Raw genomic sequence first — 22,797 nt, forward strand, 5'->3', positions numbered from 1 at the left:
GGGCAGCCTCTTGGGGGTGGAAGTATTTGTGTCCACAGACACACAGACACACAGGAATTGCCATATGGCATTGTCAGCTTCCTCTGTGCGTGCCTGTGTGTGCACACGATGTTTAAAAAACCGTGCTCTCATTCCTTCCTTCCTTTTTAAAATAATTTCGCTTGGAACTCAGGGCCCAGGCATTTTGACCACTGATGTAGGGGTAGCAAAAGGTGTCTCCTGAGCCCTTTACAGGCAGGATTCCACCCACCCAGGTGTACTGTGTGAAGCAAGAGAGAGAGAGGGCGAGAGAGCAGTACATAGTAGTCACTCAATAACATTTTGTTGAATGAATGAATGAATGAATGAGTGACACCTTCCCTCTCAGTCCCTCTTTCTTTGAGGGAGGGGTAGACCTCACTCTTCAACTCTTCAGGTTCAAATGTAGCCTGGGGATAGAAAGCAAAACAAAATGAAATGTTTTGGTTAGAGGAGAAAAGGACACTGAATTGTTATTTCTCAGCATTTTTACAGATAAAAAGTTAGTTTCTTGGCTTAAGGAACCCAAGAGGGTATTATTAGGATGGAGTTATGCCATGGCCTAGAAAATGACAGAGCATTTTGGGTGGCAAAAAAAATCCGTTTAAAAAATTGCACCCCCCAGCCCTGGCTGGTGTAGCTCAGTGGATTGAGCACGGGCCTGCGAACCACATGATCGCGGTTCGATTCCCAGTCAGGGCACATGCCTGGGTTGAAGGCCAGTTCCCAGCAGGGGACTCACGAGAGGCAACCATACATTGATATTTCTCTCCTTCCCTTCATCTCTAAAGATAAATAAGTAAGATCTTTAAAAAAAATTGCACCCCCCCAAAATTGCCCTGAAATTGCCTGTGTGCGGAAGTTTCTGGGACAGTCATGTATGTACCCCCCAGGACTCCAGGACACTGGGGTCCTTGACACTGGGGTCCTTGCTGGTGTTCCCCGCTACCTCAAACCCTGAAAAAGATTCAGTGCCACAGACTTCCTGTTAATCCTCACCACCATGTTGGGCGAGGAGGGGCGGGGGAGGCCTTGCTCCCATGTAGAAAAGTAAAGAGAGGGCTTCTGGGCCATGCCTCTGCCTCCCAGGGGGTGGGGGGTGCTCACACCTGCTGGGGGCTGAGACTCCACTGAGAGTGGGCTGCCTGGACCAGGAGTTTCCTAAGGTCTCTCTGGGCTTAAGGGCTGGTTGTTCATACCCCGTGCCATGCTGGCCCAGGGGACACAGGGCAAGGTAGGGACTGCAAGTGGCCAGGATCCACTGCCTCCAGCCCAGCCTTTTTCCTTACAGAGAGAGCCATATAAAACCAGGAGCAGGCCCAGAAACACCTGGGTGGGGACAGACGTGCAGAGGGGCAGAGGAAGGAGTAGCAGCCAGTAGGGAAGAGATGGAACCCAGAGGGGAGGAGGAGATCAGCAGCTGGGGAGGTGGAGGGTGGGTGACAGGGTGGGGGGTTGGGTGCTGAAGGTGGAGTCCCCTCCCAGGACCTGCTCCTGGGGATGTCCTCAAAGGGGGCCCACACCAGCCTCCACCTTTTCTACTTCCATCCACCTGCTTATCTCTTCTGCCCTGCACCCTGTGGTTCCCAGGCCAGGACCGAGGAGGCCAGGCCCCCGCCCCTGCCCCGTCCTCTGTCCTTCCTGGGATCCTGCTCTGCCCAACCTTGGAGGGCTCTGTGGAGGTCTCTTTGCCTTGAATCCAGCTTTGGGCGGTGGGTGGGCCTTCCAAGTCTTTGGGATCTTATCACGGCCATCTTGGGCACTTGGGCTTCCCCTACCGTCAGGCACGTTCCCATTCCCTTCTTCTCCCCTCTTCCATTTTGTCTGGCTTTATCGAAGGAGAAAGCAGGTACAGGAACCAAGGGCCAGGTACCTGGAGGTGGAGGTGTCCCGCCCTGCCCAGGCAGGCTCCTCAGAATCATAAAGCCTGGATGGCCAGGATCACCCTAGCACAGGCGGTGTGTGTAGAGCCCTGTCTCTGCTCTCTGCGAGGCCCTTGTCTGTTTATACCAAACACACAAGTCCGGGCATAGGCACAGGGGTTGTCTGTGTACAGTGACAACAGGGGCAGACTGTATTTATCCACAAACAGGATCCACCCCATACCCCAGGGTGGAGGAGGGACAAAGAAACCCGCTCCGCTCCTTCTACTGCCCTGGGCCGGGTCACCCCCAGGCACACCCCTCTCCTCCCCACAGGCAGGCCTTCCCTCCCTAAGTTGTTTCCACAGCAGGCTGGACTATGTTCTGTAAACTCCAGCCCTCTGGCCAGGCAGCCCCAGCCACAGGACAGGCGTCCTGCCATCACTGCTCCTGTGTGTTGGGGCCAGTGAGGAGCAAAGACCCTTTGCAGGTCCCTCTGCGTGTCTGCTTGTCCTGTCCCCTGGGAGTGGTAGGTTCCTTCCATGGGTCACGCGGGGTGTCCGGGCCCATAGGTCTCAGGATTCCACGTGGCTCATGGATCTGGGGCCAGTCTCGAAACCTAAGCATGCCCCCTCATTGTCTCCAGGCCTCTTGGAGAACGGTGCAAGGCATGGATGTCCATCCTTGTGACTTCATTTTGCTGCACCACCACCTCTTCAAGTTAGTGATTGGTAGGGAACACTGGGGACACCATTTCTTCATTAACCCCCAGCTTGGGCTGCTTAATAGGTCCAGAGTTTCCTTGACCCCTGGGTACTCAGCCAATCAGAGGCCCCAGGCCTCACCCCACCCTTTAGTGGGTTTGCTCCTGCATATAGAGGCTGAGGCCCCAGGTGGACAGCCCATTGGTTCCAGCCCAATCCAGTGCTGAGCTCTCTGCCACGCACCTGGCCCCGCTCTCTTTCCAAGATGCTGTTTTGGCACAACCAGCCGGAGCACCTGTGGCCCAGCCCTGGGGAACTGTACTCTGGGCCTCCAAGTAGCCTGCTCAGGTAAGGGCCAGACCTGCTTCCCTCAGTCCCTGGGAAAGGCTCTGGTCTGAGCTGTGGTGGACAAGGTAGGGCTGCCTGTTTCAGGTGGAGGGCGGTGGGCTTCCTGCTCTTGGGTTCCTTGGAGGGTGGGTAGTGGTCAAATGTATCTGGAGTTTAGTGGGTCCTGGGCCATCTCAAAACACTTTGACCACCACCTGCTCAGGATACTTTGGTTGGGCATTGACTTGATATCAGGCAAGCCCTGAGGTTGCAAACAAGTAATTGACTCCAGCTATTTGCAGATGTTTGGGAAGTATCTGGGACTCGCATCTTAACGGGGGTCTCCCGGAGGCCACAGGAGCTGAGTGGGGGCCCGTCTGGCCCTGGCTGCTGCTTGAGTGCCTGCTTCAGGACACTGGAGGCTCCCTGGAGACAGGACCTGGCAGACAGGGTCAGCCCCATAGGGGATGGGTGGATGGGGCGGAAAGCAGGCAGTGCTCTCCTCTCCCCGGCAGGGAGTCCCTGCCCTTGCCCTACCTGAAGCAGGAGGAGCTGCCCAACATCCCCGGCTCGGAGCCTGCCGGCCCCACATTCCAGTACGTGCTCTGTGCAGCCACCTCACCAGCTGTGAAGCAGCAGGAGGAGCCCCTCACCTACCTGAACCAGGGTACGCTGCTCCTGGGAAGGAAAGGGGTTAGCGGGGCAGCGAGCTCTGGGGGCTGCACCACGGTGGGCTGGGGAGGCGGGCACCACCTCTGCCCCTCAGAGCGGACCTCACGCATCCCCTTAATCTCTCCCAGGCCAGTCCTACGAGGTACAGATGCTCTGCACCTCTAAGCACAGTGATGCCACCCAGGGGTCCCGGCTGCTGAAGGTGGGTGCATCTCCTCCCAGACCTGGCAAAGGCTAGGTATGACTGTCCCTCTGGGCAGGAAGCCAATGTCATCACTGTGATGTCATTGTCAAGTAGAACCCTCCAAAATCCGTCTTTTAATTTGCCCTTCATGGTGATAGGCAGGAACTGCTAAGGCCACAGGCACAGGGAGGGTAGGTCAGGGGTGTTGAACCCACGTTCCCCGGGGGCCACAGCAGCCTTGCGGTGGCCTTCGAAGGGCCAAGTGTAATTCCAACTCCTTAACAGTGAAGGAGCAGTGCCATTTACACAGTCCTACAATGATTCGGCCCTTTGCCAGTCACCGCGAGGCTGGTGTGGCCCCCGGTGAATGTGAGTTTGACACCCCTGGGTTCAAAGTATTTCTCAAGGAAACAGAGTCAGTAAGCAACAGAACCAGGATTTAGAAATAAGTTGTTCACACACGACTCCTTCCCTCAGAAAATTATTCATGTCGCTCCCATTTACTGCCAGAAACTGTTCTCCGAGCTGGGGACGCCACGGTCAAGGAACAGATGGAGCTCGTTTCCTCAGGGGGCTTGCACTCTGCTGAGTGAGGCGAGGGTGTAATGACACAAATTATGTGGAATTAGAAGTTGATTTACAAATTGCAAATTGATAAGTGCTGCAAAGAAAAGGGATGGGTAGAGCGACTAAGAGTGGGGAGGGATTAACTCCCCTATTTTACAGATGAGGAAACTGAGGCTCAGGGTCTCTAAGTTACTTGCAGCTTGTGAGTGAGGGGCAGGTGGGCATCTGGACACAAACGCAGCGATTCTAAGAGTTGCGCCCATTGGGAGTGGGAAGCAAGTGGGGGGAACGAAGGCTGGGATGGCCGGCCTACCCACGTGTGGGACGTCGTGCTTCCCGCACGCCCAGGAACCCTCTGACCCACGGGCCGCGCCCGCCTTCGCCCGCAGAGCGTGGCGCGGGTGGTGTTTCACGACCGGCGCCTGCAGTACATGGAGCAGCAGCAGCTGGATGGCTGGAGGTGGAGCCGGCCCGGGGACCGCATCCTGGACATCGGTGAGTGGGGAGGCCGTGGACCCTTCGGGGCCACTCTCTGGCCTGGAAGCCCTGGTGGCTGGGGACCGCGGGGAGCCTCGCTCTCTGCTTGCCACCTTGTGTCTGCAGACGTGCCGCTGTCTGTGGGGCTGATAGAGCCGCAGGCGCCGCCCTCACAGCTCAACGCGGTGGAGTTTCACTGGGACCCGGCCAGGAGGACCTCCCTCTTCCTGCAGGTGAGTCTGAAGCTGCCGGTCCCGTGGCGGTGGCAGCGGCCGAGGTGGCAAAGGGCCGGGAGTTCCGGTGGGGGTGAGAGGACAAGAAGAAATGACTTCCAGAAAACACCTGGAGGGAAAAATATGGATCAGGGTTTATCGAGTCGCACCATAAGGCAGGACCTGTTGAACATTAAAGCAATGGAAGAAACTACAAAACGCAGGACGTAGCTTCCTACAAAGTCATGGTCCGCGACACCCGGGCGAAATGAAGAGGAGACACGAAATGGGAAAAACAGTTGCTAATGTATTATATCCTTGATATATAAAAAGTTCTCATACGTCAATAAGAAAAAAAACTAAGAAATCCCAGTAGAAAAATAGGCGAAGGATGTACGTAGACGGTTTATATAAGAATACTAAATGTAGACAGGTCAACATCGTAAACTGATCATTAAGATTTCTTATACATCATGGAGATGTACAGGACAGCATAGGGAATATAATCAATAATACTGTCATAACTATGGGTGGTGCCAGGTGGGGACCTGAGTTACTGGGGGAGACCACTTCATAAATTACATAAATGTTTAACCACTATGCTTTACACCCAAAGTATTAAAAAATAATATTGAGTGTGAACTGTAATTGAAAAAAATTTTTTTTAAACATTTCATATATATACCTGTTCAAAGATTCAAAAAATTATTGGTGAGGCTGGGGAAAAGGCACTCCCCTTTCCCGAGAATGCGGACTGGTACACCCACTGAGCAGGTGTGGTGGCCCTTAAATTGATTAGATTTAATATTCCTACCTTTCTACCCAGTAGTTCCACTTAAAGAAATTTGTCCTATGAAAGTCTGGGAATAATCAAAATGTCCCTCAGGAGAGGACTGAGTTCTGAGGAAGTTCAGTGCAGACGTACAATGGACACTGTGTAGTCATCAAAATGATAACTCAGAAATATTTCGTTACAAGAAAACTGCTTCCCTATATGTACAGAATAGGCAGAATACAAACTTGTATTTCAAGTTTAATTTCCATTTTGTAAAAAACAAAACTCTGTGTGTGTGTGTGTGTGTGTGTGTGTACACAATCTCCCCGAAGGGCGGAGGCGACACTTGAGTGCCTGCAGTGTGTCTCTGAGGGGGCCGAGGGATAGGAGGCGCCTGCATTCTTCCATATGTTTTTAGTGTTCTCCACACTTGCTCTGTTGAGTAGATTTCCCTTTCCAATCAAACAATATTGTCAAAGTCCCTGTAAGTCCTGTTTTTGAGTGCCCGCCATGGTCTGAACACCTGGATGAGGAGGCAGGCAGCTGTGGCTCAGTGCCAGTTCCACCACGTCCCAGCGTGGACCTTGCCCAGGTCACATACACTCTGGAAGCCTGTGTCCCCACCCTCAAAGTCAGACCCTATAGCTGTTCTTCGCAGGACTGTGGGAGGACTATAGTGAGCAGTGGGTGTGAACAGAGGGGAAGACCCCAGTTGCCCTTGGAATCTTGGTGCTAAGAGGAACCCAGAGGTTACAAGCCACGTGGAGAGCAGACCAGGAAGGCTTCCTGGAGTAGGTGGTTAGATTTGGCCAAAATAAATAGATAAAAAGAAACAAAGAAAGAAGACACTCAGTTAAATTTGAATATTAGGTAAAGATTCTTATAAGTATATCTGAAGTAATGCGTGGCACACACTTATACTAAAAAAGTATTTGTTGCCCTGGCTGGTGTGGCTCAGTGGATTGAGCATGGGCCTCTGAACCTAAGGGTCGCTGGCTCGATTCTGAGTCAGGGCACCTGCCTGGGTTGAGGGCCAGGTCTGCAGAACAGGGTGTGTGAGAGGCAACCACACATTGACGTTTCTCTCCCTCTCTTTTTCCTTCCCTTCCCCTCTCTCCAAAAATAAATAAAATCTTTAAAAATTTTTAATAAAAATTATTTGTTGTTTATCTGAAATGCAAATTTAACTGGGCATCCTGGATTTTAACTGGCAACCCTACCCTGTAATGGGCTCTCTTGGCTCAGATGTGGGCAGCGAGAGCTTTCTAGGTGAGGGCCCCAGGGAGAACTCTGAGGGAGTGTGAGGCACGAGCCCGCCTAGATGGGTCGGCGGGCTCGTTATGGGTGAGAGAGAGCAACCATGCCATGAGGCTTGACTTGATTCTTCCAGGTGCTCAATGCCAGGGGCAGGAACTGTGCTTCTCATCCCATAGCCTAGGGGAGCCACTGAAGGATTCTGAACACGAGAAAGAACCTAGTAGAGTCGCCCTTTAAGCACAGACGTTGCTTGGGAATGGAAAGTGGCTGGCAGGTGGCAGGCAGGCAAGAGGTTTCAGGTGGAATCCCTAGAATGTAGGAGGGACCCGGAGTCTTCTCCATGTCAGGTTCACTGCATCAGCACTGAGTTCACTCCTCGGAAAAAAGGTGGAGAGAAAGGCGTCCCCTTCCGCCTCCAGATTGACACTTTCAAGCTCAGTGACAAGGAGCTTCCAGCTGAACACCTGCATTCAGCCGGCTGCCTCATCAAGGTGTTCAAGGTAAAGGCAGCGCTGCCCCCCCCCCCCCCCCCCCCCCGCCGGCTAGCGGTATGGATTCCGGCCCTGTTTGCTGTGGGCCCTTGGCCCACGGTCCCATCTCGGGGACTCTTTCCCTCTCTGTGCACAGAGGCGAGGCATGGGGCTTAACCTCTTTCTTAGACCCCCTTCCGTAATGAGAAGTGTGCAGGTAAGAGCGGCCTCTGTGGTCTCCACGTCTCCCTCCTGTAGCCCTAAGGAGCTGACCGCAAACTGAAAACCGACCGGGAGAAGATTGAGAAACAGCCCCTGCAGGAGAGAGACAAGTATCAAACCGCCTGTGAGAGCACGGTCTTCCTGGAGGTGTGTGCTGGGGAGGCAGGGGTGGGAAGGGAGGTTCGGCGGAAAGATCCACATTGTTCACCTGGGGAAACTGAGGCCCCACGGGCTGTGGCTGCTCCAGGGTGGTCACCTCCCTCTCTGTGATTCCACCAGCTCCCTGCAAAGACATACTGCACCGTCTCTTCAAGACTTCCAGGAGCTGACGCCTTCCCGGCTTCCCTCCCGGGCCCATGGAAACTTAATCTGCTTGTTACGGACTCTTAGGGCAGGGACCAAGTCTGGCCCAAGGGAGACACCTTGTCAGATGTTATTAGACAGACGGAGAGAGGCGAGGGTCAGACACCACTGCCCTCAGACAGTCCATGCCCACACTGCTGTTTGCCCACAGTGCTCACCGTGGCCAGAGCCCATTGCAGGACCCTACCAGCCTCTCAGCCCTCTGGCTCTGACCTCCCCCCACTCCTGCAAGCTCCTGTCCCCGGAGAGGTGAGTGGGGATGAACACCCCCTATCAGACCTTTGTGGTGAGAGCGAAGAGAAGACATCGGGGAGGGCAGGGGTGAGAGGTGTGCTGAGGCTGGGGGAGAGGCTCAGCCCTGTGCTCTCGGGAACAAGTGGGATGACATCTGGCAAGCTCTGCCTCCCAGGGCAGGCAGCGGGCTGCACCGCTCCGCAGAGCCCTGACTTTCGACTCCCCCACAGGTTCTGCTGCTCACCCCCATTCATCTTGGATACCTTGGGGAGCAGCCCAGCTGAGGTGAGTTTTTCCTTCCCAATTATCCACTCCCTATTCTAAAGCCTTCTTCAGCAGCTTCAATTCACGCTTGAGTAGGGTGGCCCTGCCCCCTGGTGGACAGATGTGGTATGGCCAACAGACCACAAAACCTCCCTGATGGGATAGGGCACTTCGCACCCCCGCAGGATCTTTCCTTTCAGTCTTGGGGCCCCTGAGGGCGGGGCTCTGTCCCCTACCCCGTTTTCTCAGTCTGCGGGTCTATGGTGTTACCAGGACTGATATCTCTATGTCTCAGGATCTGAACCCTGGAGCTTCCATCCTAGAGACGCAGCAGTGGTTACACTGGCACAGGTTCTCCAGCTACTGCCGGACGCTAGCCAATTTCACTGGTGAGGCTGTGGGGGAGTGAGGGTGGGACGCTGAGCAGGAAGCCGGCCTCTGTCCTGGCTTCTTTGTGCCCTTCAGCTAACTTCTACTGAGGACTAAGTGTTGCCAGGTACCATGTGTGCTAGGTTCTCTTCTTTTCTTCTATATATTTTACATACTATCCATTGAGGACAGGGCTCAGAAAGGTCAAATAACTTGCCCAAGGATACACAGCCAACAAGTAGTAGAGCCGGGGTTCGAATCTAAGTCTGACCCTCCGTATAGCAGAGCTATCTACAGGCTAACGTTGGACTGTGTCCCTTGCCAATCTTATTCCCAGGCCTTTCCCCAAATCTGGCCCTGTCTGTCTCTGCAGGCACGGATCTGCTGAAGCTTACCCGGCAGGACCTTATCCAGATCTGTGGGGCTGCAGACGGGATCCGCCTTTTCAATACTCTCAGAGCCAGGTGCTGGGCATTGCCAACCAGGGTCCCTTCCCTCTCCAGTGGCACCTACCAATTCAGCTAGTAGTCATGTTTCATGGAATGTTCAAGTCCAGAGGCAATCTTAAAGGATACTTATTCCGAAGAGGAAGAAACTCGGGCCCAGAAAGGCCACTGACCTGCCTGAAGTCACAAAACAGGCTGGTAGGGCTGGGCTGACAAGCTGGGCTCCTAGACGTCTGTGGCTGTCCCATATGCTTCACTCAACTTTTGGGGACAATTAGATTTTGCTCATCCTCCCCCTGCCCCCCAGGATCCAGCATTCATTAAATGCTTGATGTTTTTTCTTCCTGGAGACTGAGAGGAGGCGGGGTTTGTTCCAGGGTCATGGGTTCAAAGGGGGAGCTGTTGGTTGGAATATGAAGGGCTGATACTTAGACTGTTTCCTGGCCCAGGCCCATCCGTCACCGGCTGACTTTATATGTGGCTCAGGAGGCCTCTAGGCAACAAGAGAATGAGGTTTCTGAGAACCCCGACTCAAGTGAGGTTCTGGACTCTCTCCCCAGGAAAAATTCAGGTGTGGCTGCATGAAACCCTTTCTGGCTTGGGGAGAGTGATGGCCCACCCTTCCTGGGACCCACAGTGCCCTCCTTAGGATTCCCCGCCTCCCACAACCAGATTAGCCCTCTTCCCAGGATGTCTTGCAGGGTTTATTCCTCCAGGTTTTTCCCCTAACCCCATTTGACTTTGTCATTCTATTTGTACGTGGGATTAGAACATTCTAATTCTTTTAGTGTACCTGGGTCTCAGTCATATGCAGATGTCCCGTCTCCTCTATCAACTGGGAGCTCCCCAAAGATGAGGAATAGGTGGAGACTAAGCGGATCCAAAGCCTTTTTCCTTCTTCACTTCCCCTCACCCCCACAACCTCCTGGTACCTGGGGCCACCCCTGGAATCCCTCCCTCACTAACCCCCTGCCCTTGTGCTGCCCACATCCCAGGCTTTTATCAAGAGATTTCTCTGGATGAACTCAGTGCCGTAGAGTTGACGGGGAAACTGGCAGAGCTCTTGGCCCTTCCGGCCAATCAGATCCACCGCCTCTTCCACCAGGGCCCTGGGGGGATTCTCATTCTCCTCAGCGACCAGGTAAAGGGGTGGCAGTTCCCCACAAGGACCCACAGGGGCCTGGCTCATGTTTCCCTCTCCCCACCCTGGCTTATTCTGTTTGACTATAAGGACCAAATTGTCCTAGTGACCGTTTCTCCCTTGCAGGTGGTTCAGAATCTTAAGGATGAATCATACTTTGTGGCCGTGGTGAAGAAAGGTAGGGGTTTTAGAGGGAGATGCTAGCTTTTTTGTCACAGGGACGGATTCATTTAGCTAAAAGCTATTTATTGCTCAGGAAAACCGTGACTGGAAAAAAAATGCATTCTCATGACAGGGAAAAAAGTGCCCCAGTTTCTGTTAGGGAGTCTGTTGTTACAGAGGAAGACCCTGTTTCTCTTCTGCCCCACCCAACCTGCCCCAGACACACTGGGCAGGAGAGTAGGGGCTGGCTGACCAGTCAGCTGGTAGTTCTGGTTATTTGGATGCCGGCCCTCTGTCCCCCTCCCCCACCGTGACACTAGGGCACACAGGCAGCTCCCTAAAAAACATGGATTTGAAGGAACGGCTGGGTGTGGAAGCGTGCTGCAGCACAGCGGTGGTGGGTGGGGGCCAGCCCGACCCAGCGGTGCCCTTTTCACTGCTTTCAGTGCAGAATCCAGATGGCTACTACCTGGTTCTGGCCTAGGCCCAGGGGCGCCCTGCTGCAGTGGAGACTGACTCCGGCCTGGCTCTGCTGGGCCCTGTTCACCAGAAAATCCTCGTCGCTCCACCAGACTCCAGTCCAGGTGAAGAGCCAAACCGCCCTGCGTCCCTCCCCAGGGGAGGAAGTCAGCAGCCCCCCCCCCCCCAGGAGCTGGGCTGGCCAGGCCTGGGGCAAAAACCCAGGAAACGGATTTGATGATGAGCTTTTGCCCCTTGTTTTGTGTTTAAAATTTTACTTACCCCTTTCATTTTTGCAAATGCACCGTGCACGCGCACACGCACACAATTAAATGCTTGTTCAAGTTTCTGGGTGGAATGGTCTTCTTGGAGAAACGTCCTCTGCCTAAACCGTAGACTTGGGAGAGAGATGGAGTCTGGGACACAGGAATTAAGTAAAGGTGGCTGCATGTACTTTTTTCAATTAGTTTCGGCAAAAACTACTCACTGCAGCCTCCAAAAGACCATTCAGCTATCAAATCGCTGTGCTTGTCTGAGTGTGGTTCTAGATCTTTGGGAAGTACCGTAGTTATTCTTGAACACTGAGGCCATGGGGTTTTATTTTTAAAATGTAATTGAATTTATTCATCTTTTTATTTTTAGGTCTTAAGAAGTCTTTCCCTATATTAAGGTCATAAATGTAAACATTTCTCAAACTTAAAATTTTAAAATTAAAATTAGCCCTGGCTGGTGTAGCTCAGTGGATTGAGCGCGGGCCTGAGAACCACACGATCACGGTTCGATTCCCAGTCAGGGCACATGCCTGGGTTGCAGGCCAGTTCCCAGCGGGGGACTCACCAGAGGCAACCATACATTGATATTTCTCTTCCTCTCTCCTTCCCTTCCCTTCTAAAGATAAATAAATAAAATCTTAAAAATAAATAAATATTAAAAAGACAATTTATAAAAAATTAAAATTAATTTTTAATTTTTAGAGATGTAATCCATCTGAAACCGATTTTCTGGTGTATATTTTTCTAAGTAGAAAATTTTATATTAAGTGTGTTTTAAAGTGATACCAGACCATATCTTACTCTTCCTTTTCATCCCCTTCTCTCAAAATTTTATCATAAAGTTTCAAACACACGGAAATGGGAAAAACCACCCGCACAGAGCAGAAAACAGGCCAAGGCACCTTCTTAAAGATTACCTAACTCCTTATTATTAATAATTCTTATTTAGTTACCATTTTCAGTGAGCTTTAAACCAGAAAGCTTCTGGCTAGGGAGGTTGGGAAGGACACTGGCTCTAAACATTGGCTGAACTAAGAATGGATGGGGAAGGAGAAGTCTCCTTATCCCTGGAGACCTACTAAGTGCCTCCCTCAACATTCAGGGATGATTCAATATGGAAAACTGAGCAGGCACCTGCTTGTCCCTCTGGAAGGGACCCGGTTGGCCTCACCTAGGCCACCAGTTCGCACTGGGCCTTTACCTCACGCAGGATGAGTAGATTTCAAGCAGGGCCTATGGGCCCACAGGGCTGCCCAGGGGTGTTTCCTGGCAGGATAGATGCCCTGAGATTTAAGTTCAGGTTGCAGGTTTGGCTCCACTGCGCACTTCCACCAAAAGGACAGGGACCCCACATCATTAACCTCTGTGTCTCTCAACCTGGGAGCATCTAACACAGACCAGACACTGAAATTATTTGCTGAAATGAAGTGAATAAAAGCAGGCAGCATGGGTTTACAACATGCCATCATTAACTCTTTCAATCATCACAATTCTAAGTCCCGTTGCTCCTACTTTAACAGTGAGATGGGACAGCTGGCTCCCAAGCTGGGCGACGGGACTCGGGAGCTCGTGCACCTGACCACTTCAGTGCCCCATCCGCACTCCTTCCTGGCCTAGCCGGGGTAAGGGCAACCCTCAGCGCAGGTAAGGGACTCAGGTTGAATTGTTAGTATCAGAGTAAGACAAAAACGTTCAGAAATTGATTTATGTCTTTTGTTTTTCTTAGACAAGTTCAAGGTATTAAAATAGGCTACTAATAAGCTATTAAATAAAGATTATTAGTTAAGTAATATTTAAAAATATAAGGATGCCAAAAGAAGCCCCTTCATTCTGCCTCAGGAGCCTCTGTAGTCCTAGGGTTCAAGGTTAAGAAGCACAGCTCCAAGTCAGGCTATTTCCGCAGCAAAATGAGAAGTCTCCACAGCTTATTTCCTTTAATTACATCATAAAACAAAGTTAGAACATACAGGAAACAATAATAGTTACATAACAATTTATATATTTATATATAAAAACATTTCTTTTTAGTCCGAAGATTTTAAAGCAGAAGGAATCCTCTACTGCCACCTTGGATCTATTTTGAATAACGCTCCCTCCCCCGCAATCTCAGTGCCAGAAGTATTGGGTGGGAACAGTCACTTGGAAAGCTGATGGAACCTGGTGTTAAGTCACCACGTAGGGGACTGTGTTGGTCCCAGGGACTGGCTGGCTAAGCGCTGGGCAGGCCTGGTGGAGACGGTGAGCAGCAGCGCCCACACTCTGAGGCACTCCAGGGTAGGCCGAAGGGCTGTGGGAGGCCTAGGCCAGACAGCGATGTCTGGGATCAGACACTCCCAGTCAACGTCCTCTGCATTTTCCCCCTCAAGGGCTGGGTTCAGAGGGGCCCCAGTAAGGGCAGGGGGCGGGGGCGGGTGAAAGAGCCTGGTTTGAAGACACAAACGTCTCCCACAGCACCATGTACCCATCCATCTCTGTCCCCAAGCAGAGTCTGCCGGGCAGGGACCGTCCTCACAGTGCTCTGAGCACCGCGCAGGCCCCCTTCTTAGGTCTGTGCTCTCCGGACCACTGCAAGTGGGGAAAAGCGGGGAGAGAGGCTGGGAAATGCCCAAGGCAGGTTAGGTTACTTGGAAGTGGTTCCTGGGAGGAAAACAGAGGGGACCAGAGTGGGAGGCATCTGAAGGCTGAGTCATAAAACAGGAATGGAGAAAGGCAAAATTAAGAAGTAACTCTCAGTCCTGGGCAGCCACAGAGCCTCAGGGGCCAGCTCTAAGAGCTGCCAATGAGTTGAGAAAAAAAAAAACGAAAGTAGCTTCTGATGAGCCCCATCCCACAGAAGTCTTAGAGGTCAGTGTGTAATTCGGAGTGGCGGGGGGGAAGGGGAGTAAGAGAAGAAATCTCAGGCTCACCCCTCCCTGCACTTACTAGAAATTAACAGTCACCAGAGAAGCACAGATAAATTATTCTTAAGGGGAGGAGAAAACTCGTGAACCCAGAAGACCAGCAGCAAAGGTTTCACTTATCACAGACCTATTATATATAGCACTAGGAAAGAGAATCGTTCAAGTCTTCAGGGGGGAAAGGTCAAGTAATCACACCATGCCATTTAGAAACTCCTTTTCAAGTAGGATTTTCTAAGACTTCAGGTTCTCATTCACTAGTGCCTTAAAAACAAAACCAAAACAGTGACTTCAGGTGCTGAGAAGGGTTAGACCAAGGTCAAAAACACATACATGTGTGTGGACAGCAGTGCGGTATAGATCTGAATTAATAAGAGAGCAGTAAGAGACAATGACAAGTGAAACTTAGTGGGGTGAAGTTCTTCTTCCACTTTAATAAACAAAGACATCCCTTCAAAGGTCTCCTTGGGTTCCGGGGGTATGGCAGAGGACAAAAGGCGTGTCTGGACACTCTCTCCTCCCACCTCTTTTTGGGGTGGGGACTCACATTGCCTACCTGTCCCTGGCCCGGTGAACACCGTGCCCGGAAGCAGCTGGGAAGCCCTGGGGGTTCTCTTTCCATGACGCCAGCCCCCATGTGGATGACTCTGGTTAGGTGTGTGGAAAGCAGCTCTCACTGCCAGTAAAAATGGTATGGACCCATTTGCATGTGAAGCAGCTGCTTCTGTATGTTCAGGACAGATGCTTATATCTGAAGCAAAGCACTCCAGTTCCAGAACTGATTCTCTCCTTTGCTTTAAAAATCTCACCTACCATTTTCCCACCCCAGTTCTCCAAAACAAGACACTGGAAAACACAGGGTCAGACCATTCTAGCTGCTCATGGTTCTTTTCCCTCAAGGGCGGTGAACCAGGCTGGTGGAGGAAGCACGGAGGGCCAACACCTAGGAATCCAATTCCACCAGGGGCCAACTCAAAAAATGCACGAAGCAGGGCTGGAAGGAGTGCATTATGGAATTCCTCTTAACATCCCACATGTGAGCTTGTCCGACACATTTTTTTCTGCTGAAAATTGAGTGTAACTCTCTTGGGCTCCAAAGATTCACCGATTCAGCGGAGAGGTTTTTACGAACTTTCCTAAAGATTAAATGCTTCAGAAATGTACAACTGATGTTCCTAAGCATAAAAGTGGACAAACTAGGCAGACTTGCCTTAAGGGGGGAGCTGCAAAAGCTCTTTGGGCAGAAAACGCACTTGCCTCAGTAGTTTCCGGCAGACAGAAGGTCCCAAGTAACAAGGCAAGCTTAGAGCAGCACTGTTGGCTAGAGAACCAAGACAGGAGGTTAGGGCATCTGGATATAGCAAATTCAGCCAAATTTTATTAATCATACACCATTTGGAAGCTTTTGTAACTTCCAATGCTACAATTAAAATTTATGAGAGAAGTAAAGGTGAGGCGAGGCGGAGACTCCTCTCCCCCCTTACTCCCCTACTGCGTTAGGGTTCTTTGCTCCTAGACCATCCACTGTAAGGGGAAGGGTCCTGCTTCGAGTCCAGCCAAACATCCTAAACCTCCTCTCAAACAAAACTTGGCTAATCCACATGGCCTGGGCTTGAGGTGGGTAAAGATCCTAGAACTGGTGGGCAGACAGAGAAGGCAATGTTTCCATAAAATGTTCAAGAAGCTTCAAGCATACGACTGCAAGAGTCTGCTGGCAGGACCCACAACAGGGACAGAAACCTACCCTTAACTCACACACACGAGGAGGGGAAGGCGGGCCAGATCGACCTCCTCTCTCACAGGCAGCGACTGTCACAAGCGGTCTGTGACTTTCAGCACAGCACATATCAAATGGCCAAGGAGGTGCAACCATGATGGGCAAGTGTTCTTTCTCTCCAGAACAATGGTGCGCTGCCAACACAGACAGCAGGGAACCGCCCCTTTCTTCTCAGTGACACCATCCCAGCAGCTTCAAACCAAGACAGGCGCCATCACACCCTTCGATTAACTGCCCACGGTACTTAGTGAGCTAGCACACCAGCAACGACACATTTTACAAGGCAATTAGAATATAAGAATTTGATTGCTATAGCATCATAGCTATATTGACTGTTCAGTTTGGAAAACCCAAAATAAAGCATCATAAAAATATTCACCAGGTATCCCTCTAAGATGTGTGATATAAGGAATACGTAAAACTTCTAATTTATGTCTGCTAAATCAGCTTATTTCGTGAACATGAAAATTTACAAAACACGTTTAAGAAATACTTTTACATCCACTAAAGAGAATAGGAGAAAACCCTTTTTACATGAAATACAATGTATTTTCATATTCCAAATATTGGAGAAAAAAATGAAGCCAGATCCCTTTTAACCACTCACAGCCAGGTTTGATTTCCAACTCAGTAAGCAAACATCGAAGGGCACCCAGTGAAATGCGGCCTGGGCCACACCAGTCACTGCAGGCAAGGCTGCCCAGGAGTCTGCCTGGGTCAGGACGAGGACCCACAGAGGAAGCCAGCCTGGGGAACTCAGGGACAAGCAGAATTACTGGGGGTGAGAAGGAGGCTTTAAAAAGACAGTGAGGATGGGTGCAAGGATATGGCAAAAGCCTATTAAGAAAAAAAAGCTGGAATCACTTTGATGGGGCCAATGAAGAGGATGTAAAAGATAGTGATGTAGCAAATGATGCTGGAAAACGTAAGAGGAGAAAGGCTGCTTGGAAAAATAATGATCTGGATGTTTAGCAACTCTCTCCAGAGGACACTGCAATAATCCTCCTGGCTATCGTAGGTTTATGGCAATAGCTTTGAAGGTACCTTCTTACTCTTCCAACTCTCTTCTCTGCTCACGCGGCAGTTTTTCGTTACAGAAGGCGTAGAGTGGAGGGCTCTGGAGTCAGACAAATGGAACAACAAGCTTTTCCTAGGGGGAGTCACACCTGTGAAACCTTACTAAATTTCCCCAAGTGTCCCTGAGGTCGAAACAGGAAGACAACAGGACCCTTTCCACCTGCCCGAAACTTACCACGTTCTGGGTTCTCAAAGTCCTGGCACATTTCATCAGCTGGCTGGTGTAGGCTGCAGACTGGCGTAAAAAAATGTCCTTCCTTCCAAGCCTGAAGGAGCAAATCTCCTGCCTGCCTACATACCTGCTGCACGCCCCAGGCTTTTATTCTGTCACTTGGCTGTTCTCTGCCCAGACAGGGGTCGCCTGGGCAAGTCCACACGGCCCCGCACCTGGGTACACTCTCTGAGGAGAGAAACAGCATTTCCAGGACACTCAGCATGGGTGAGTAGGGTCTTTTAAACTTATATATACTTTTTCAAGTAAAGAAGTACCTTCACAGTCTTGACTATTGGGTAATTCAAATCTACACTCACTAATCAATCAGGGTTTTATGATTGATTTGTTCAGACACTATAAAAAATGGTATGTTAGAGCAGATGGCTCCTAAATATTACTTTTTAGTTTTGTTTGAATGAGTAACCTGGGGATCTGAATATCATGAACTACATCTGGAAGTGTGTGTACAAGTATATATTTTGATATGTGTGGGGTATGGCCAGGAGAGTGAGTCTCACTTTGAAAAGCATGTTTCTTACACTGTAATTTGAAAACAGGATAAGGGGAAATGGGAATTAAAACTAAGTAAAAAAGGTTTTTAAAAGGGAATAATTAAATAGAATTTAAAATAAATATAACATATTAAATACTGATGGGTCATATACATTCCTAAGACCTTTGCCCGTGACTGCCTGGGAGGAAATAAATCACACGTAATTCTCACACGTGCCAGTTGCGCCAGCATGGGAAGCACTAGAACAAGCCCTTCAACTGTCTGGGTCATGCAGATGGTCTACTATCATGGTGGGCTTTCTAAAAGGCAAACGAGGCCAACCTATCAAAAAATCATACAAGCTTTCTAACCGTGGGGTTTAGAAATCTACTTGTATTACTTCAGAAACTCACTTAACTCATCCAGCATGATTTTTTGGGTGGGGAAGGGGAAGCTCCTTCGACTGAGACACAGGCACTGAATATCCTGCCTCGCCCTCAGGTCTCACACCAGGCTGGGCACGGAACCCCTACTTCCTCTCAATGTTCTTTCTGCTGCCCCAATTTCTCCATCTGCCTACACTCGTATTTCATTCAGGGGAAGTCTGGAGCACAACAGACATGGACGACAGGTTCTGAAAAGGTTCTGGTCCTTTGAGGCTTCAATATTAGAGATGTGATGCCACCAACACTGACCTGCAATTGGACAGCTGTTACAGGGTCATTCTCGCATTCCTGATGGGCTGAAACGGGGGTGTGGGGGAGACTCATTAGCTAGACGGTTCAGCTTCTCTACCAGTATTCTTGCTAAAGCAAAACCACCTCACAGACACAAATCAGAGATGTCATTGATCATGCCTAGATTTCAGTGAACACAACATGTCTGAGCTTGGGTGGTGGGGGCTTTCAGGCTCAGTTTTGGGATTTGCCATTCCACTCTTTGCTAGTAATGCATTTTGCTTTCCTTACTAAGCTAGTGGGAGTTGACGGAAGGAAAGATGTGCAGGGGAATGCTGGGCATATCATGCATATCACATAGCACAAGATGTAACGGAAACCAAAGGGCAAAGTTTACTTTCATCAAAATAGTTTTAGCTCAAATTCTTTCCAAACTTTTCTTGCTTCTGTAATAGTTTCCCTTCAGACTGGCAAAGATTCAGGCAGGGTCCCCTAGTGGTAAAATTTAGAATTAAAAAAATATTTATTAATAATGGCTCTTTTAAAAATGTTTGGTAACCCCAACTAATTCATCCAAAATGCAAACTGTAAACACAACAGCAGAAGAGTAACAACTATGAGTGAGCCGACTACAAACAGATGACAGACTGGCTGAGAATGCAGAGGGAGCAACAGAGGACACGGGTGCACGAGAGTGCCACAGAGAGCGACAATTTGAGTGAATAAGGAATCACATTTGGACCACAGTGATTTCAATGCTATCACTTAGGAACCTCTGGGCCAAATACTAAAACAAGGTAGAAGGGAGGAGCCTTCTTTGTGAGCATGCTCAGCACGTTGGCATGGGAACGAGGAAGCACAGAAACTGTGTAGTCATCTCATAATGGATGGCTACCATTTATAGGATGCAAAAAAATTTCCTTTCTGGTCCCTGGATACAACATATATTGTTTTTCTATGTTTTCCTTGACCCTGGAGGACTACAGTTGCTTTTCCAAGTGTGCCAAAGAAACCCCTTAACAAAATAAAGAAACTGCAGTAGCAGTAACACTGGGTTTGCTGGAATGCCCCCTTCCCCGACCTTGCCTGTAATTTTCTTCTGGGTACGTCCAACAGGAAAGGTAAAGTTTTACCAATCCACTTGATAAAGCCAGCACGATCTTCAGTCCCCCGGTCACAGAGCTAGAGTGGGTGGGGGTGAGCGTGGGTATGTGTGTGTACGTGTGGCTCTGGGATCTGGACGCTGCCTCACTTTGTAACCCTTGCCCAGAATACTGGGATCGCTTCCACTGGAGACTCCACGGTAACTCTAGAAGTGTCATTAAATACTCAGTTCGCCAAGGTTGACCACCTCCACTGTCATAGGATGATGCAGCATCTGCAGAAGCGCTGTCTGCTGCCCCCTACTGATGGGGGTGGAGTGACAGGTGCGAAGTAGGCGTGGACTTTAATATTGGGTAAATGGGTCTGAAACAAGACAGAAACATTACTAAGAGAGAGGGCTTAAACAGAAAGAGCAACGCTGCTTTTCAGAAAAAACACTGAGGGGCCGAGTGGCCATGATTGCAGGCCAGAGGCTGAACACTTGCAGCCAGACGCTGAGAGGCCTGGGTCCTACTCTGTATCATCCCACGTTATTCTAAGTGACTAACTCACCTGGAATAACTTTGGTACCTGCTTCCATAGCACTACAACGGGGAAAAACTTCCTATCGATTTCTTAACCTGTGCCAAAGGAGATTCCTCCTTCGAGTCCCATAGTGGAAATAAACTGTATAAGCTTCAAGTAAGATTTTATTCCAAGTCAGTAGACAATGTTTCTTCTTATTTAAAAAACCAAAATTCCCTCTTTTAACATGCTTCTAGTTTTTACTACATGAACAGATTCTGAATAACTACTATGTTCAAGATGATGAATCCTGCTCTTAGGAACCTTACAGTCTAGACGTGCACATAAACAGCTAAGTTAAAGTAGAAGAGGTGTTAGGTGACTTGAAGAGCACATAAAGACTCGGAAGATTCAAAGATGGAAGAGGTTCCAACAGCCAGGAACCCCGGTACAAAGGGGCCACAGAAGAGGCTGTGGTTAACCTGCGGCTCTCCTTTCTGAGCAGAAGAAACATGGCTGCAAGGAGTCCCCATTGCAGCCATGCTCTCAGTCTTGCAGGTCTGATGGGGGAGGCGGGACTAAGGCCAAGTGAAAATCAAGGTGAAGGCTGGAGCTCCTTTACGTGATCAGGTGCCACCTGGCCAACGTGTAATTGTTTAAGAGGTTGGGTGTGAGGGATAACTAAGCACAGAGCCTTTTTCACAGCAGGTGTGAAGCAGATGTTCCAATAAATGTCTGTTGAGCTAAATATTCTAATACACAGATTCATCCAGCCTTTTACAACCTCCTTGCTGGCAACCTGTCTTCTGGTCATTTGCCTATGCATGGGTCTCTCTCTACTATGGAAGGTGGGGCAAAAAGAAAACGGGAGGAAATGACTTGACTCATGTGTTGTCTTAAAAAATAAAAACCCCAATAAAAGGGGTTGATATGAAAGGAAATACAAATTAAATTCTTAAATTCTATTAACTAAATATTTTCTTTCTTTCCTTTAGCACCAAAATCTGGCATATGCTTTAGACTCCAGCCACATTATTAAATTCTGGACATTACTGGAAAAACTCTGCTGGGAGGAGACCTCTTTCTCTTCCCTTCAGTGGGTATTTTTCTACTAAATTTCCAGCTGAAACTATCTGCCTTTAGGTTTGTCCTCCACTTTTTCCCCTTTGCTAAATGTAATAATCACAAGAATCTAAATCTAAAAAAACAAGAGGAAAGGGTGCCAAGAACCAGAAAGCCGGAGAGTGGTGTAGCCATCTTTACCCTGAGTCTCTTGATTCCAGCCCGTGTGATTTGCTGGCAGTCATAGAGTTCTATCCGCTCAAGGCTGTGGCAGCTCTTCAAGTGCTCCAGGGACGCGTCCGTGATTAGTGGGCAGTTGTCCAGTTCAATCACCTCCAGCTGGTCATGAGCGCAGGCCCCATTCCCCAGGTGACGAATTCCATCGTCTGTGATCAGCTCACAGTGAGACAGACTCTGCGGCCAAACAGAGCAAGGAACGGCACTGAAATACCATATGGCATTCTTCTAGCCAGAGCCCTGCCTACCATCGAAGAGGAGACCTTTCTGGTGTGATTCTGATGTATGTGGAACCATCACTAGACCCACGTGGTAAAGCGAAGAAAGCAAACTAGAGTTACTGGGGTTCTGCTTTTGAAAATGACCAACATTCCAGTGTGATTCAAAACATATTTTGTGAATTCATGTAATGACTGTGAAATAGTTCCATGAACAAAATAAGATGATCTCCCCCAAAGACAAATGAACACTTTTCTTCTTTACATGAACAAGCAGGGCTCAAGCTCTTCCTTCACCAAAATTTCTAGAATTTGGACTAAATATTGATTACCTGGTACAGGCGGATGCCCAGTTAAATGAAGTTGATTCTTAACAGCTGTCAGGTGTGATTGTCTCTTCACATAAACCCCTTCACTTTATCAATTTTTCTTAAGGCCTTCATTCCCACACGTGAAAACTCAAAACCCTTGACCCAATTTTCGACAGTAAAGTGTCACCAAATACACCAAAATGAACCTAGATACAGAATGGCCAACCAGAAGGCTTCCCCACAGTGTTACTGGACGCAGTAGCAGAGAACTCTCTGCAGTAAAGTCTTGATTGCTTTTGTTTTGGTCCCAAGGGGAAGCAAACTATGTTTTGGGCCGTCTTGTCCCTGGGACCTCTCAAAATTTAAACATCACTCAGTTTAGAGAGTAATTCATGTGCGAGAGAGAGATCTCATACTTTCCACTTCAGCTTTCAATCTCCAAGGTTTTTTTCCTTTTAAACAATCTCTAAGTACTGATAAAGAAAACATTTAATTTTCAGTTCCTTCTTTGGTCCTCTGTAAGTTGGCAACTTGGAAAAACATTCTTTCCCCAAACAGTAGCCAGACACCAAGAGGAAAGTAACACCTGGGTTTTGATTAAATCTAAGTAACATAAAACTTTCAGAGTCAAACTCACCAATACTTGAAGTCGAGGACAGTGTATAGAAAGTTGGATTAATGTGCTATCTGTTATCTGAAAGAAACACATAAGTTTATTTTAGGTGTAATTCCAAAAAAACCTCATGGCTTGTACCTCATTCTTGACTAC

At 49.3% G+C, this 22,797-nt stretch overlaps 2 protein-coding genes across 2 annotated transcripts in view; one reads left to right on the forward strand and one right to left on the reverse strand.

The window, feature by feature from the left end:
* The first annotated feature begins 2,215 nt into the window (after positions 1-2,215).
* LOC118978162 (transcription factor CP2-like protein 1) lies at positions 2,216-11,884 on the forward strand. Its single transcript, XM_037033482.1, is given in 15 exon segments — positions 2,216-2,409; positions 2,850-2,932; positions 3,427-3,578; positions 3,712-3,785; positions 4,724-5,044; positions 7,403-7,555; positions 7,784-7,894; positions 8,262-8,359; positions 8,575-8,629; positions 8,904-8,997; positions 9,351-9,441; positions 9,873-9,994; positions 10,419-10,564; positions 10,691-10,742; positions 11,173-11,884. Coding segments are annotated over 15 exon segments (1,740 nt in total). The 5' UTR covers positions 2,216-2,259; the 3' UTR covers positions 11,211-11,884.
* Positions 11,885-14,768: 2,884 nt separating this feature from the next.
* Positions 14,769-22,797, reverse strand: part of FBXL20 (F-box and leucine rich repeat protein 20) — a 90,018-nt gene continuing 81,989 nt past the window's right edge. The window contains exons 13-15 of the mRNA XM_037033188.1: positions 22,666-22,722; positions 21,464-21,676; positions 14,769-20,059 (exon numbers count right to left, since the gene is read on the reverse strand). Coding sequence (XP_036889083.1) covers positions 19,952-20,059; positions 21,464-21,676; positions 22,666-22,722 — 378 coding nt within the window. The 3' untranslated portion in view covers positions 14,769-19,951. The remainder of the gene's footprint in view (positions 20,060-21,463; positions 21,677-22,665; positions 22,723-22,797) is intronic.

This window comes from Sturnira hondurensis, unplaced genomic scaffold (genome assembly GCF_014824575.4).
Source record: "Sturnira hondurensis isolate 20B ecotype Veracruz unplaced genomic scaffold, ASM1482457v3 Scaffold0021632, whole genome shotgun sequence".
Classification (NCBI taxonomy): domain Eukaryota; kingdom Metazoa; phylum Chordata; class Mammalia; order Chiroptera; family Phyllostomidae; genus Sturnira; species Sturnira hondurensis.